The 13379-nt window shown below is 45.9% G+C and overlaps 2 protein-coding genes across 2 annotated transcripts; both read right to left on the minus strand.

Moving 5' to 3' along the window:
- Positions 1-344: 344 nt before the first annotated feature.
- LOC120834308 (olfactory receptor 11A1-like) lies at positions 345-1283 on the minus strand. Its single transcript, XM_040202228.1, has one exon. It carries the CDS (start codon positions 1281-1283, stop codon positions 345-347), a length of 939 nt encoding a protein of 312 aa, XP_040058162.1.
- A 6602-nt stretch (positions 1284-7885) lies between these two features.
- LOC120834049 (olfactory receptor 11A1-like) lies at positions 7886-8804 on the minus strand. The gene has a single exon (XM_040201791.2). It carries the CDS (start codon positions 8802-8804, stop codon positions 7887-7889), a length of 918 nt encoding a protein of 305 aa, XP_040057725.1. The 3' UTR covers position 7886.
- Between the last annotated feature and the right edge of the window lie 4575 nt (positions 8805-13379).

Below are 13379 nucleotides of genomic sequence, written 5' to 3' on the forward strand. Positions count from 1 at the left end.
TAACTTAACTTGAATCGGAAAAATGCTCATGCTCTTGCTTTAATGGTTGTTTGTTTGAAATATTGATATGCATTAATCTCATCACAACCCCCCAAACTCCTCCATAATATAACAACCTCTGTCAAATCACATCTCACTGCACCACTTACTATATTTTGATGGTTATTTTATATTTCTCTCATCTGTATGTTTTCTTTATTTTGTTGGGTTGCCCTTCTAAGCATATATAAAGGCTTATCTCATCAGATAAGGGTTACTATAAAATTCGGCAATACACATGAAGACAAAGGTCACGATAAAAAGTAAGTAAGTAAAATCAAACTGCAAAATGAATGCCTACAGTGTCAATTTTGCAGATGAACACCCCTCAACATTCTAAATAGAAGCTTATTAAGGTGATCATTAATTCTCCTCATTTTTAGTCCATAAATGATTGGATTAAAAAGAGGGCTATATATTACAAATTGTACAGTTATAATAAAACGTACAATTTTTGGAGAATCGAGTTCCAGTCGAGGAAGAAGTACATCATATGCATTTGAACAGGAAAAGTTGATTAGAACCAGCAGATGGGGTAAACAGGTCTGTGCAGCTCTACTCCTGACTCCTCTACATCGATACGATACTACAAGTATCCTGCCGTATGTGAAAAGTATGAAGAGCAAAGGGAGAATTAAAAAAGTAACAAGACTCAACAAACCATATATATTCAGAATTCTTGATCGCACACAGTGAAGTGTTAGAATTGTGCTGTTGCAAAGTATTCCTTTCAAATGAAACTGACAGATTTCTTTTTTAGCACTTAGTAATACTACAACTGAAAACCAACAAGCAGGCAGAATCCAAGCGGAAATAAGAAAAACGTTCACAGTTGTTTTTTGCATGATGATTGGATATTGCAGAGGGTTACATATAGACACATATCTGTCATAGGCCATAACCGACAAGAGAAAGAAATCTGAAACGGCTAACCAGTAATATAAAAACCACTGGAAGAGACATGCTGGATAAGATATGATCTGTTTTTCTGATAAGAAGTCAATCAAAAGCTTTGGGTAGATAGCAGTGCTGAAAAGAACAGAGTTGATTAACAAAGCTGCAATGAAAATGTACATTGGCTCATGCAGGTTTTTGTGAAACATTATGATGCCAATAATCGTGAAGTTACTGTTAATTACTAAAATATACACCGTAAACATGAGCACAAAATAAAGATATCTATATTTATGCACTTCCACATGCCCACCAAAAGTGATGTATGTCACATTTGATCTATAATCCATTAATAATTCATTCATTGAGATAACAAATAATATTAATCTGCCACAAACAGCACTAGATTGTCTCTCTGTCTTTAGCACCTGACCTTGATATGCTCTGGTGTGATCCAGCAAACACACGGACTGAAAAGTGATCTGTGAGAGTCGGTGGGAGGTTTTTTATCTGACTACTTCATCCTCCATGGATCTCATTGAACTCTCCAAAGGATGAACTCTCCAACAACTTGATTCTAGAGGGCTAAGGTCATTGATGTTTTCTATAACCAAGTAAAGAAACACCTACCATATTACCACTATAAAGCACACTCAAAATCTCACACTTAAATATTCTAATTGGCAGTGCGCCCTATAATCCAGTTATAAACTTTAAACTTTGTGTGGCGGGAGGTCTTAGTCCTGATGGACCTCAGCTTCCTGCCAGATGGAAAGGGCACAAACTTTTAGTTGTCTGGGATGAGAAGGGTCTGCAACAATCTTTCTAGCTCACTTCAGGGTCCTGGAAGAGACGGCAGATTGCAGCCAATCACTCTCGCTGCAGAGCGGATGAAGCGCTGCAGCCTGCCTTTGTCCTTGGTTGTGGCTGCAGCGTACCAGACGGTGATGGAGAAGAAGAGGATAGACTCAATGATGGCTGTGTAGGAGTGCACCATCACTGTCTTTGGCCGGTAGAACCATCTCTGCTGAGCCCTCCTGGTGACGGAGATGATGTTTAGGTCCCACATGAGGTCCTGGGTAATGATGGTGCCCAGAAAACGGAAGACATCCACAGCGGTGACAGGAGAGTCACACGAGGTGATGGGGGCTGGTGGGGCCGCATTCTTCCTAAAATCCACAACCATCTCTATTGTCTTCAGAGCGTTGAGCTCGTGGTTGTTTTGACTGTCACCAGATGGTCAGATTCCCACCTGTAGGCGGACTCATCCCCACCAGAGATCAGTACAATGAGAGTGGTGTCATCCGCAAACTTCAGGAGCTTGACAGACTGATGACTGGAGGAGCAGCTGTTTGTGTGCAGGGAGGAGAACAGAGGTAAAAGAATGCAGCGTTGGGGGGAACCGGTGCTGATGGGGCGAGAGGCTTGGATATGTTTCCCCAGCTTCACGTGCTGCTTCCTGTCAGACAGGAAGTCTGTGATCCACTTATGACACAAACCACGACAATGTCATCAGTCAGAGTGTGAAAATCTGCAGAAGAGCCTCTTGAGGTATTCATAAATTCTACTCATTTTTAGTCCATAATATAATTGGATTAAAAAGAGGGTGATATATTGCAACTTTTAAAGCCATTATCAAACGTACAATTTTTGGAGAATCAAGTTCTAGTCAAGGTACAAGTACATTATATGCACTTAGACAGGAAAAGTTGATTAGAACCAGCAGATGGGGTAAACAGGTCTGAGCAGCTCTTCTCCTGACTCCTCTACATCGATACGATACTACAAGTATCCTGCTGTATATGAAAAGTATAAAGAGCACAGGAAGAAATACAGCACTAACAATACCAACCAAGCCATATAAATTAAGTATTCTTGATCTCACACAGTGAAGTTTTTGAACTGTGCTGTTGCAAAGTATTCCTTTCAAATGATACTTACAGATTTCTTTTTTAGCACTTAGTAATATTGCTACTGAAACTTGACAAGCAGGCAGAATCCAAGCGGAAAAAAGGAAAATGTTAACAGTTGTTTTTTGCATGATGGTTGTATATTGCAGAGGGTTACATATATACACATATCTGTCATAGGCTATAACCGACAAGAGAAAGAAATCTGAAGCGGCTAACCAGTAATTTAAAAACCACTGGAAGAGACATGCTGGATAAGATATGATGTGTTTTTCTGATAAAAAGTCAATCAAAAGCTGTGGGTAGATAACAGTGCTGAAAAGAACAGAGTTTAACAAAGCTGCAATGAAAATGTACATTGGCTCATGCAGGTTTTTGTGAATCATTATGATGCACACAATAGTGACATTACTGCTAATTATTAACATATAGACAGTAAACATGATCACAAAATAAAAATATCTATGTCTGCACTTCCACATGACCACCAAAAGTTATACAATTTACCCTATAATCCATTGATAATGTATACAGTGAGATGATAACTGTCAGGATTGGGAAACCGTGAATCCTAAAAACACTGTCCATCATCACCACTGCCGTCTCCTTAGCTGACGGCAGTTTAGGTAGGGCTATATAGTGCACCATCTTGGAAAATCTGTCTACCACAGTCAGGAGAGGGGTGTTACCATTTGACGTCGGGAGCCCCGTGACAAAGTCTCCAGAGATCTCGGCCCATGGCCGGGACGGAATGGGCAGTGGCTGGAGCAAGCCTTCCCGGGTTCTGGAGGAATTCTTGTTTCTGGCACAGACGAAGCATGCCTCCACGTAGTCCCGGGCGTCCGGCTCCATGGCGGGCAACCAGAACCTCTGCGCGATGGCAAACATGGTCCGCCGTACGCCCGGATAGCAGGTGAGCAGGGATGAGTGAGCCCAGTGAATCACCTGAGGACGCAATTCCACGGGGACAAACAGGCGATTATCAGGACACCCACGAGGTGGAGGGGTCTCACCGTTAGCCTGCTTCACCTTGGATTCTATAGGCCAGGTCACTGCTCCAACCACACAGTTTAGTGGGAGGATAGGCTCAGGTGCCCTGGCCACCGACTCGGGGCTGAACAAACGTGACAGAGCATCAGGCTTGGTGTTCCTCGACCCCGGTCTGTAGGATAAAGAAAAATCAAAGCGGTTAAAAAACAATGACCATCGGGATTGACGCGAATTGAGTCGCTTAGCCTTCCTAATATATTGTAGATTTTTGTGATCTGTCCAAACCAAAAACGGGTGCTGAGACCCCTCGAGCCAGTGCCGCCATTCCTCCAATGCCGCCTTAACTGCCAGTAGCTCCCGATCCCCCACATCATAGTTCCGCTCTGCTGGCGTCAATCGGCGGGTCAAAAAGGCGCAGGGGTGAAGCTTGTGGTCCCCTTCGGCTTGCTGGGAGAGGATGGCCCCGATCCCCTCACTGGAGGCGTCCACTTCCACCACGAACTGATGAGCCGGGTCGGGGAGTGTGAGGATGGGAGCTGTGGTGAATCTCCGGTTGAGCTCCCAGAAGGCTGCGTCTGCGTCGGCCGACCATCGGAACGGGACCTGTGGGGGAGTGAGAGCATGGAGCGGGGCTGCTGTCGCGCTGAAGCCTCTGATAAACCGCCTGAAGAAGTTGGCAAAACCGAGGAATTGCTGCAACTTCTTGCGGTTATCAGGTGTAGGCCACTCGGCTATCGCACTTACTTTGGCCGGATCCATCTGAACCTTTCCAGGAGCTACGATAAAACCCAGGAAGTAGACAGTAGTGGCATGGAACTCACTCTTTTCCGCCTTGACATATAGCCCATTGTCCAAAAGGCGCTGTAGGACGAGCTCGACCTGTCTCTTATGGGTGTCAAGATCGGGTGAGTAGATCAAAATGTCATCAATGTACACAAAATGATCTAGGAAGTCTCTCAACACATCATTAATCATGGCCTGGAAAACTGCCGGGGCGTTCGTAAGACCGAAAGGAATGACTAGGTACTCGTAATGTCCTGAGGAGGTGTTGAATCCCGTCTTCCACTCGTCCCCCTCCCTAATGCGAACCAGGTGATATGCATTGAGCAAATCTAGTTTCGTGAAGATCTGCGCGTATTGGAGCTGGCCGAATACCGTGTTCATTAGGGGAAGGGGGTATCGATTCTTGACCGTGATTGCGTTCAGCGGGCTATAGTCCATGCATGGGCAAAGAGTTCCATCCTTCTTCCCCACAAAGAAGAACCCCGCCCCTGCTGGGGATGAGGACGGCCGAATCAAACCTGCCGCCAGGGATGATTCAATGTAGTCTTTCATGGCCTGCCTCTCGGGCCCCGAAACTGAATACAGCCGACCCTTCGGGATGGGGGATCCAGGTAGGAGATCGATGGCGCCTACAACTCTTCCCCCAACCCACAATGTCCCCGGTGCGCCAGTCTATGCGTGGGTTGTGCCGAGTTAACCACAGGAAGCCAAGGATGAGGTGGTGCAGAGGTGAGTGCATTGGGTGTAACCTTATGCACTCCCAATGACCGGCTATGCGGAGTTCAACTGGTTCTGTCAAGTGGGTTATAGTAAACAACGAGTTCCCGTTGAGCGCGCTCGCCTTCACCGGTTTCTTTAATTGGATAACTCTAATTCCCAGGCTCCTAACTAAGTCCCAGTCAATAAAACTCATCTGCCCCAGAGTCAATCAATACTCCTAACTCAAAGTCCTTGCTGTGGTGTCTCATCATAACTGTGGTGAGCCGTCGCGGGGTGAGAGTGATTTCTGTGACGTCACTCACCGGCTGGTTACCCCTCCCGTAGCAGACGTTGGCGAGATGGCCACGCTCTCCACAATAAAAACACCGACCCTCTCGATATCGCCGCTCCCGCTCCTCTCGAGAGAGCCTGGTTCCGCCCATGTGCCGTTGGGCAGCCAAGTGCCGGCGCCGTCCACCGACTCACACACTTCCGCCTCCGTTCCTGCAACCGGCTGTCAGTGCGGATGGCGAGGGCGATGAGGGAGTCGAGTTCAGGGGGGAGGTCCAATGGAACCATAAGGTCCTGGATTTAGTCCGAGAGTCCCTTTAAAAAAACATTGTATAGAGCCGCGGTGTTCCACCCGCTCTCTGTCGCCATGGTGCGAAAAAGAATGGCGTAATCACACACCGACTCGCCCCCCTGCTTAATCTCACTGAGTTCCCGGGCCCTTTCCCGGTCGGTCGCCCCTGGGTCGAAGACAAGTTTCAAAGCGTTGGAAAACTGCCTGGATGACGCGCAGGTTGCCGAGTTCCGAGCCCACTCCGCAGTGGCCCACGCCTTCGCTCTTCTCGTGAGGTGCGACATTATAAACGCGACCTTGGACCGCTCTGTGGGGAAATGACGGGGAGAATGTTCAAAATGCACCTCGGATTCCGTGAGGAATGATCTACTCCCTCCGATGGTTCCGTCATAACGCTCCGGGGGTGCCAACCTGGCGCCGGTGTCCTCAAGAGTGGACCCGGTGGAGAGGTCCGGAGGGGCTGGAGATGGCTCGGGCCCCAGAGCTGCGTTCCTGGAGAGGAGGGTGAGAATCTGCTCCATCTGGGAGCTGAGAAGTCCCAACTGTGCCGACACGGTGGTCCTGAACTCCTCCTGGCTGTGGGCCAGACCCCTGACTCCTCAATCTAAGCCCGTTACTAAGTCCTCCTGCTGCGCCAGCCGAGAGGCCTGTGCGCACAGTGCTGCAGTCAGCTGGTCCCGCTCTTCCAAATCCATACTGGCCTGGAGGATAAGGACGCAGAGAGGGTTGCCTGCTAGAGATTTATTCCATAAATCCCATAGTTCAATAATCCAATTAATCCTATATCTAATAATACAATATTGCAATGATCTCTTCCCAAACTAATACGAACGCGGGTGTGGACATGTACGACTACAAGACACACTGGCACAGGACAAAGGGAGACGCAGACAATAAGTATCCATGAGGGAGGGTGACAATTAGGAATCAGGGGAGACAAGCGACAGGAGAAACCTGAGGAAGGGCAAGGCACCTGAAACGAGAGGGGGTTGAGACGCCACAATAAAACAGGAAGTATCAAGATCAGACGTAAGACGGGACACAAACACAAAGCCGGCGATCGGCTGCAATCTGCTGTCCCTGCAGGACTTGTTCGCTTCTAGAACCCTGAAGCGAGCTAAAAAGATCATAGCCGACCCCTCTCAAACCGGACAAAAACTGTTTGTGCTCCTTCCATCTGGCAGGAGGCTGAGGTCCATCAGGACTAAGACCTCCTGCCACATGAACAGTTTCTTCCCCTCGGCAGTCGGGCTCATTAACAGAGCCTTGTCCCCCACTGACTGACTGACATTCCACCGGTCACTTTCTTTCTCACTGCACATGTCACTTTCTGTTCGCTGGTGCACTTTATTCTCAATTTTTTTTATATTTTTAACTTTAACTTTTATTCCTTTTATTTTAAACTAACCCATAGCCTATTACTACTAACCGACAGCATTCTTTTTTATTTTATTCCTTGTGCACTGTTGTCTTGTGGTCCATCGTCGTACTGTCTGTTGTTACGCACCAACCGCCAAGTCAAATTCCTTTTATGTCTGACATATTATGGAAATAAATGTTTCCTGATTCCAATGTGTCATGAGTGTTAAAATATATGATGTAAACATGATAGCAGAATATAAAATATCTGTGCACTTGATGTGCACATCAAGAATCCATCAATGATGATAACTGTTACATTAAGTTCATCAACCATTAATGTTCAGATATAAAACAGGTGGATCAAGTAACAAGCAAAGTAATGAGTCTTTTATTTCATAATGCCACTTTTCATTTCCAGAGTCTTTTATTTCATAATGCCAATTTTCATTTCCAGAGTCTTTCCACAGGCATTTCATAATGCCGGATCTCACTCTAATGTTAGGGTACTATAAAATAAACACTAGATTGCCTTTCATACCCTTTAAAATCAAAGGTAAAAGTGGATGCTTAATTATTTATGATCTGTAATATGAACCAAACCAAAGACAGTCATCAGTGTGAAGACACTATACCATTTTGCAGAAGAGATTCTTAAGGTGTTCATAAATTCTCCTCATTTTTAGTCCATAAATGATTGGATTAAAAAGAGGGTGATATATTACAACTTGTAAAGCCATTACTAAAAGTGAAATTTTTGAAGAATCAGGTTCCAGTCGAGAAAGAAGTACATCGTATGCAGTTAAACAGGAAAAGTTGATTAGAACCAGCAGATGGGGTAAACAGGTCTGTGCAGCTCTTCTCCTGACTCCTCTACATCGATACGATACTACAAGTATCCTGCTGTATGTGAATAGTATAAAGAGCACGGGGAGGAATAAAAAAATAACAAGAAGAAACAAACCATATATATTCAATATTGTTGATCTCACACAGTGAAGTGTTTGAACTGTGCTGTTGCAAAGTATCCCTTTTAAATGAAACGTACAGATGTCTTTTTTAGCACTTAGTAACAATAATATTAAAAACAAACAACCGGGCAGAATCCAAGCGGAAAAAAGGAAAATGTTAACAGTTGTTTTTTGCATGATTGTTGTATATTGCAGAGGGTTACATATAGACACATATCTGTCATAGGACATGATGGACAAGACCAAGAAATCTGAAGCGGCTAACCAGTAATATAAAAACCACTGGCAGAGACATGCTGGATAAGATATGATCTGTTTTTCTGATAGAAAGTCAATCAAAAGCTTTGGGTAGATAACAGTGCTGAAAAGAATAGAGTTGATTAACAAAGCTGCAATGAAAATGTACATTGGCTCATGCAGGTTTTTGTGAATCATTATGATGCCCACAATAGTGACATTACTGCTAATTACTAAAATAAACACCGTAAACATGATCACAAAATAAAGATATCCATATTTGTGCACTTCCACATGCCCACCAAAAGTTATATATGTCACATTTGATCTATAATCCATTGATAATGTATACAGTGAGATGATAATAAATAATATTAATCTGATATAAACAGCACTAGATTGTCTCTCTCAGTCTTTAGTACCTGACCTTGATATGCTCTGGTGTGATCCAGCAAACACGCGGACTGCAAAGTGATCTGTGAAAGTCGGTGGGAGGTTTTTTATCAGACTACTTCATCCTCCATAGATCTCATTGAACTCTCTAAAGGATGAACTCGACTCTAGAGGGCTGGGCCCTGCTCCTCGTACGTGGTTCAACTAAGTCGATCAAATGTCCGATTATCCAGCACAAATTACCGAGATGATTGACATCAGGCTATCTCGAAAGCGGATCGGCGCTCAAAACATCTCGTTAGTTTGAACCAGATGTCAATCATCAGGATAATTGCGTATGCGCGTCTTAAGCCTATAGTTTATGCTTCTGCTTTTTCACAGAGACGCACGGGGCAATAAAGTCTATGATAAATAAATAAACAAACCAACGACTTCCACACACAAAGACGTGACTCTCTAGGTCGTCTTCGACCAAAAACGTTATTCCACCTATAGTTCTGGCAGTGAATTGCTCTGCAACATACGCAAGCCTTTTTGAACCATGAATTGAAACGAGTGCGTTGACACAACGGTGCGTAAAGACGCAGAGACTGAAGCATGGGCCAGCCTTTACGTTAGAAGGCGGAAGAGTCGAGCACCGACACCAGAATTTAACAGTATAATGGCAAATAAACTTAAAGGAAGTTTATTTCTTTCTTTTCTCTCTGCTGACGAGCAGGAAATGGTCATGAACCCATATGATGGAATAATATGTTAATTTGAATCATTTCTGTCGGTTGAATTTAATGTATTATACATATTTTACGTTCATCGCAGTCTCTCCGTCCCAGGGAGGATCGTCCTCTGTCTCTCTAAAGGTTTCTTCCCTTTATTCTTCCCATCAAATACTTTTTTATTGTTTGGGTAGTTTTTCCTGTGCCGATGTGAGGGTTTCTGGACAAAGGATGTCACATGTGTACAGACTGTAAAGACCTCTGAGGCAAATTTGTGCGAATATTGTGCGATACAAAATAAAATTAAAGCTGCAAGCAGCCATGAACGGGCCTTCGCCTCCCCTTGCATGTCAGGGGGGCAGCGGTCAGCCGGACACGCCGTCAAAAAGACAAAAAAATCTGGCTTCGTAAACAGAATATCTCACCACTTGGCTACTTGCCCTGCTGTACAAAGACCTGCAAAAGGTAAATAAATATGTAGGATCACCTCCATTCAGTTGAGGCAAAGAACGTGAGCTAATCTCCACTTCTGCTCCACAAAGAAGTATTAACTTGTGAAGTCTGGCAGATATATTTTGCAAACTGAACACATGTATGTGTCCTTGCAGAACACCTGTATTTCAACATGTCCACTGATGTCGGTCACAGCCAACTTGACCAACTTGATTAATTATTCTTAAGCCTACTGCTGATGTGGAAGAGACATTTTTACAGCTGGGTCAAAGCTAATGCCTCCAGGTGAGTGCACCTAGATCCCAGCAGTTGCTGGGGCTGCTTTATGAATACGTGTAGGGGGCGCTATCGAGCCAAAATGCTTTTTGGAAGCATTAAAATCACATGAAGTAACTACATCTATAACTGTAAATGTGTTTTCCAAGTTTTGTAAAGATTGGAGCATATTTAGTCCCTCAAAAGCACCTTCATTTCAAATGTGAATAACCAGTTGTCATGGCAAATGCGTAACATAAAAACAAAGTTTTAAAATCAATTTTAATCACCAACGCCGTGGGACCGTTTTCTCCAAATTTGAAGTGGCTGTGACAAACCCAGGGCGGCACAGTGGTGTGGTGGTTAGCACTGTTGCCTCACAGCAAGAAAGTCCTGAGTTCGACCCAGTGGCCTTTTCTGTGTGTAGTCTGCATGTTCTCCCGTCTGCCTGGGTTCTCTCCGGGTACTCCGGCTTCCTTCCACAGTGCAAAAGCTCTGGGGATCAGGTTAATTGGTAACTCTAAATTGCCCGTAGGTGTGTGGATGTAAGTGTGAATGGTTGTGAATTAATGTATGTCTCAGTGTTAGTCCAGCGATTGGCTGGCGACAAATCCAGGGTGTACCCCGTCTCTCGCCCGAAGTTGGCTGGGCTAGACTACGTGACCGTGCGGGATAAGCGGTTTGCAGATGGATGGCTGGATGAAGTATAGCGACCAGAAACTGTATAAAATAATAATAATTTTTGGAAAATCACTGCATGGGAATAATTTGAGATGTACAATAGCATTATGAATTAGAAATTTCGACCAGAAATAAAAATGTTCCATGGAGTTATATTTTTTCAAGAAAATCGACCGAAATCGACCAAATTAGATGCCAGGCCACGCTCAGGTAGTTTTAAGAAAACTCTTGATTTTAATAACTTTTCCCCACACAGTTGTTAGGATCAATTTGCCTGAACATGAAGTCGATCGGGTTCAAAATCTCGGAGGAGTTTGTTTGTAAATCCAAAATACGATGGAAATTGCAAAAAACAAGCAAAAGTTCAAATGTTGGGAATGCTCAGGAACTTCACCTTGCCAAGATATACCAGAGCACCCTAGGCCAAAGATCAATAATCAATTTTGTAATCGTATCGTCTGATCTGAGGCCGCATGTTCTGGACACTCGGGTAAAGAGAGGGGCAGAGCTGTCAACTGATCACCATCTGGTTGTGAGCTGGGTCAGAGGATGGGGGAAGACTCGGGACAGACCCGGTAAACCCAAGCGTGTAGTGAGGGTGAACTGGGAACGTCTGGAGGAGGTCCCGGTCTAAAAGATTTTCAACTCACACTTCCGGCGGAGATTCTCTCACATTCCTGTGGAGGTAGGGGACATTGAACCAGAGTGGTGTATGTTCAAAACCTCCATTGCTGAAGCCACGGCAGTGAACCCCGTGGTGGACACGGGGTTCGAGGGAAGCCGTCCGACTGAAGAAGGAGGCCTTCCGGGTTATGATATCCGGTGGGACTCCGGAGGCAGTTGCAGTGTACCGACAGGCTCGAAGGGCAGCAGCCTCTGCCGTGATGGAGGCAAAGCGGCGAGTATGGGAGGAGTTTGGGGTAACTATGGAGAAGGACTTTCGGTCGGCATCAAAGTGCTTCTGGAAGACCATCCGGCACCTCAGGAGGGGGAAAAGGGGAACCATCCAAGCTGTGTACAGTAAGGATTTGACCCTGTTGACCGCGACTGAGGAGGTTATCGGGCGGTGGAAGGAACACTTTGAGGAACTCCTGAACCCAACTACTACGCCCTCTTTGGTAGAGGCGGAGCTGGAGGCGGAGGAGGGATCATCGTCAATTGGCCTGGTGGAGGTCACTGAGGTAGTCAAACAACTCCGCAGTGGCAAAGCCCCAGGGATTGATGAGATCCGTCCAGAGATGCGAAAAGCAATGGGTGTTGGGGGGTTGTCTTGGATGACACGCCTCTTCAACATTGCGTGGAAGTCTGGGACAGTGCCAAAAGAGTGGCAGACCGGGGTGGTGGTACCCCTCTTCAAAAAGGGGGACCAATTACAGGGGTATCACACTACTCAGCCTCCCGGGTAAAGTCTACTCTAAGGTGCTGGAAAGGAGGGTTCGGCCGATAGTCGAACCAAGGATTGAAGAGGAACAATGCGGTTTTCGTCCTGTTCGTGGAACAACGGACCAGCTCTTCACTCTTTCCAGGATCATAGAGGGGGCTTGGGAGTATGCTCATCCAGTCTACATGTGTTTTGTGAACTTGGAGAAGGCGTATGACCGGGTCCCCCGAGAGATACTGTGGTAGGTGCTGCGGGAGTACGGGGTGAGGGGGTCCTTGCTTGGGGCCATCCAATCCTTGTACACCCAAAGCGAGAGCTGTGTTCGGGTGCTCGGCAGTAAGTCAAAGGCGTTTCCGGTGGGGGTTGGCCTTCGCCAGGGCTGCGCCTTGTCACCAATCTTGTTTGTGGTTTTCATGGACAGGATATCGAGGCGTAGTTGGGGGGAGGAGGGTCTACAGTTCGGGGGGCTGCGGATCTCATCGCTGCTTTTTGCAGATGATGTGGTCCTGATGGCATCCTCCGTCTGTGACCTCCAACTCTCACTGAAGCGTTTCGCAGTCGAGTGTGAAGCGGTCGGGATGAGGATTAGCACCTCTAAATATGAGGCCATGGTTCTCAGCAGGAAACTGATGGATTGCCTACTCCAGGTAGGGAATGTGTCCTTACCCTAAGTGAAGGAGTTCAAGTACCTCGGGGTCTTGTTCACGAGTGAGGGGAAGATGGAGTGTGAGTTTGGCCGGAGAATCTGAGCAGCGGGGGCGGTATTGCACTCGCTTTACCGCACCGTTGTGACGAAAAGACAGCTGAGCCGGAAGGCAAAGCTCTCGATCTACCGGTCAATCTTCGTTCCTACCCTCACCTATGGTCATGTAGGATTGGTCATGACCGAAAGAACTAGGTCACGGGTACAAGCGGACGAAATGGGTTTCCTCAGGAGAGTGGCTGGAGTCTCCCTTAGGGATAGGGTGAGAAGCTCAGCCATTCGCGAGGTAGAGCCGCTGCTCCTTTGCGTCGAAAGGAGCCAGTTGAGGTGGTTTC

The sequence above is a fragment of the Gasterosteus aculeatus genome, chromosome 16, assembly GCF_964276395.1.
Source record: "Gasterosteus aculeatus chromosome 16, fGasAcu3.hap1.1, whole genome shotgun sequence".
In the NCBI taxonomy this organism is placed as follows: domain Eukaryota; kingdom Metazoa; phylum Chordata; class Actinopteri; order Perciformes; family Gasterosteidae; genus Gasterosteus; species Gasterosteus aculeatus.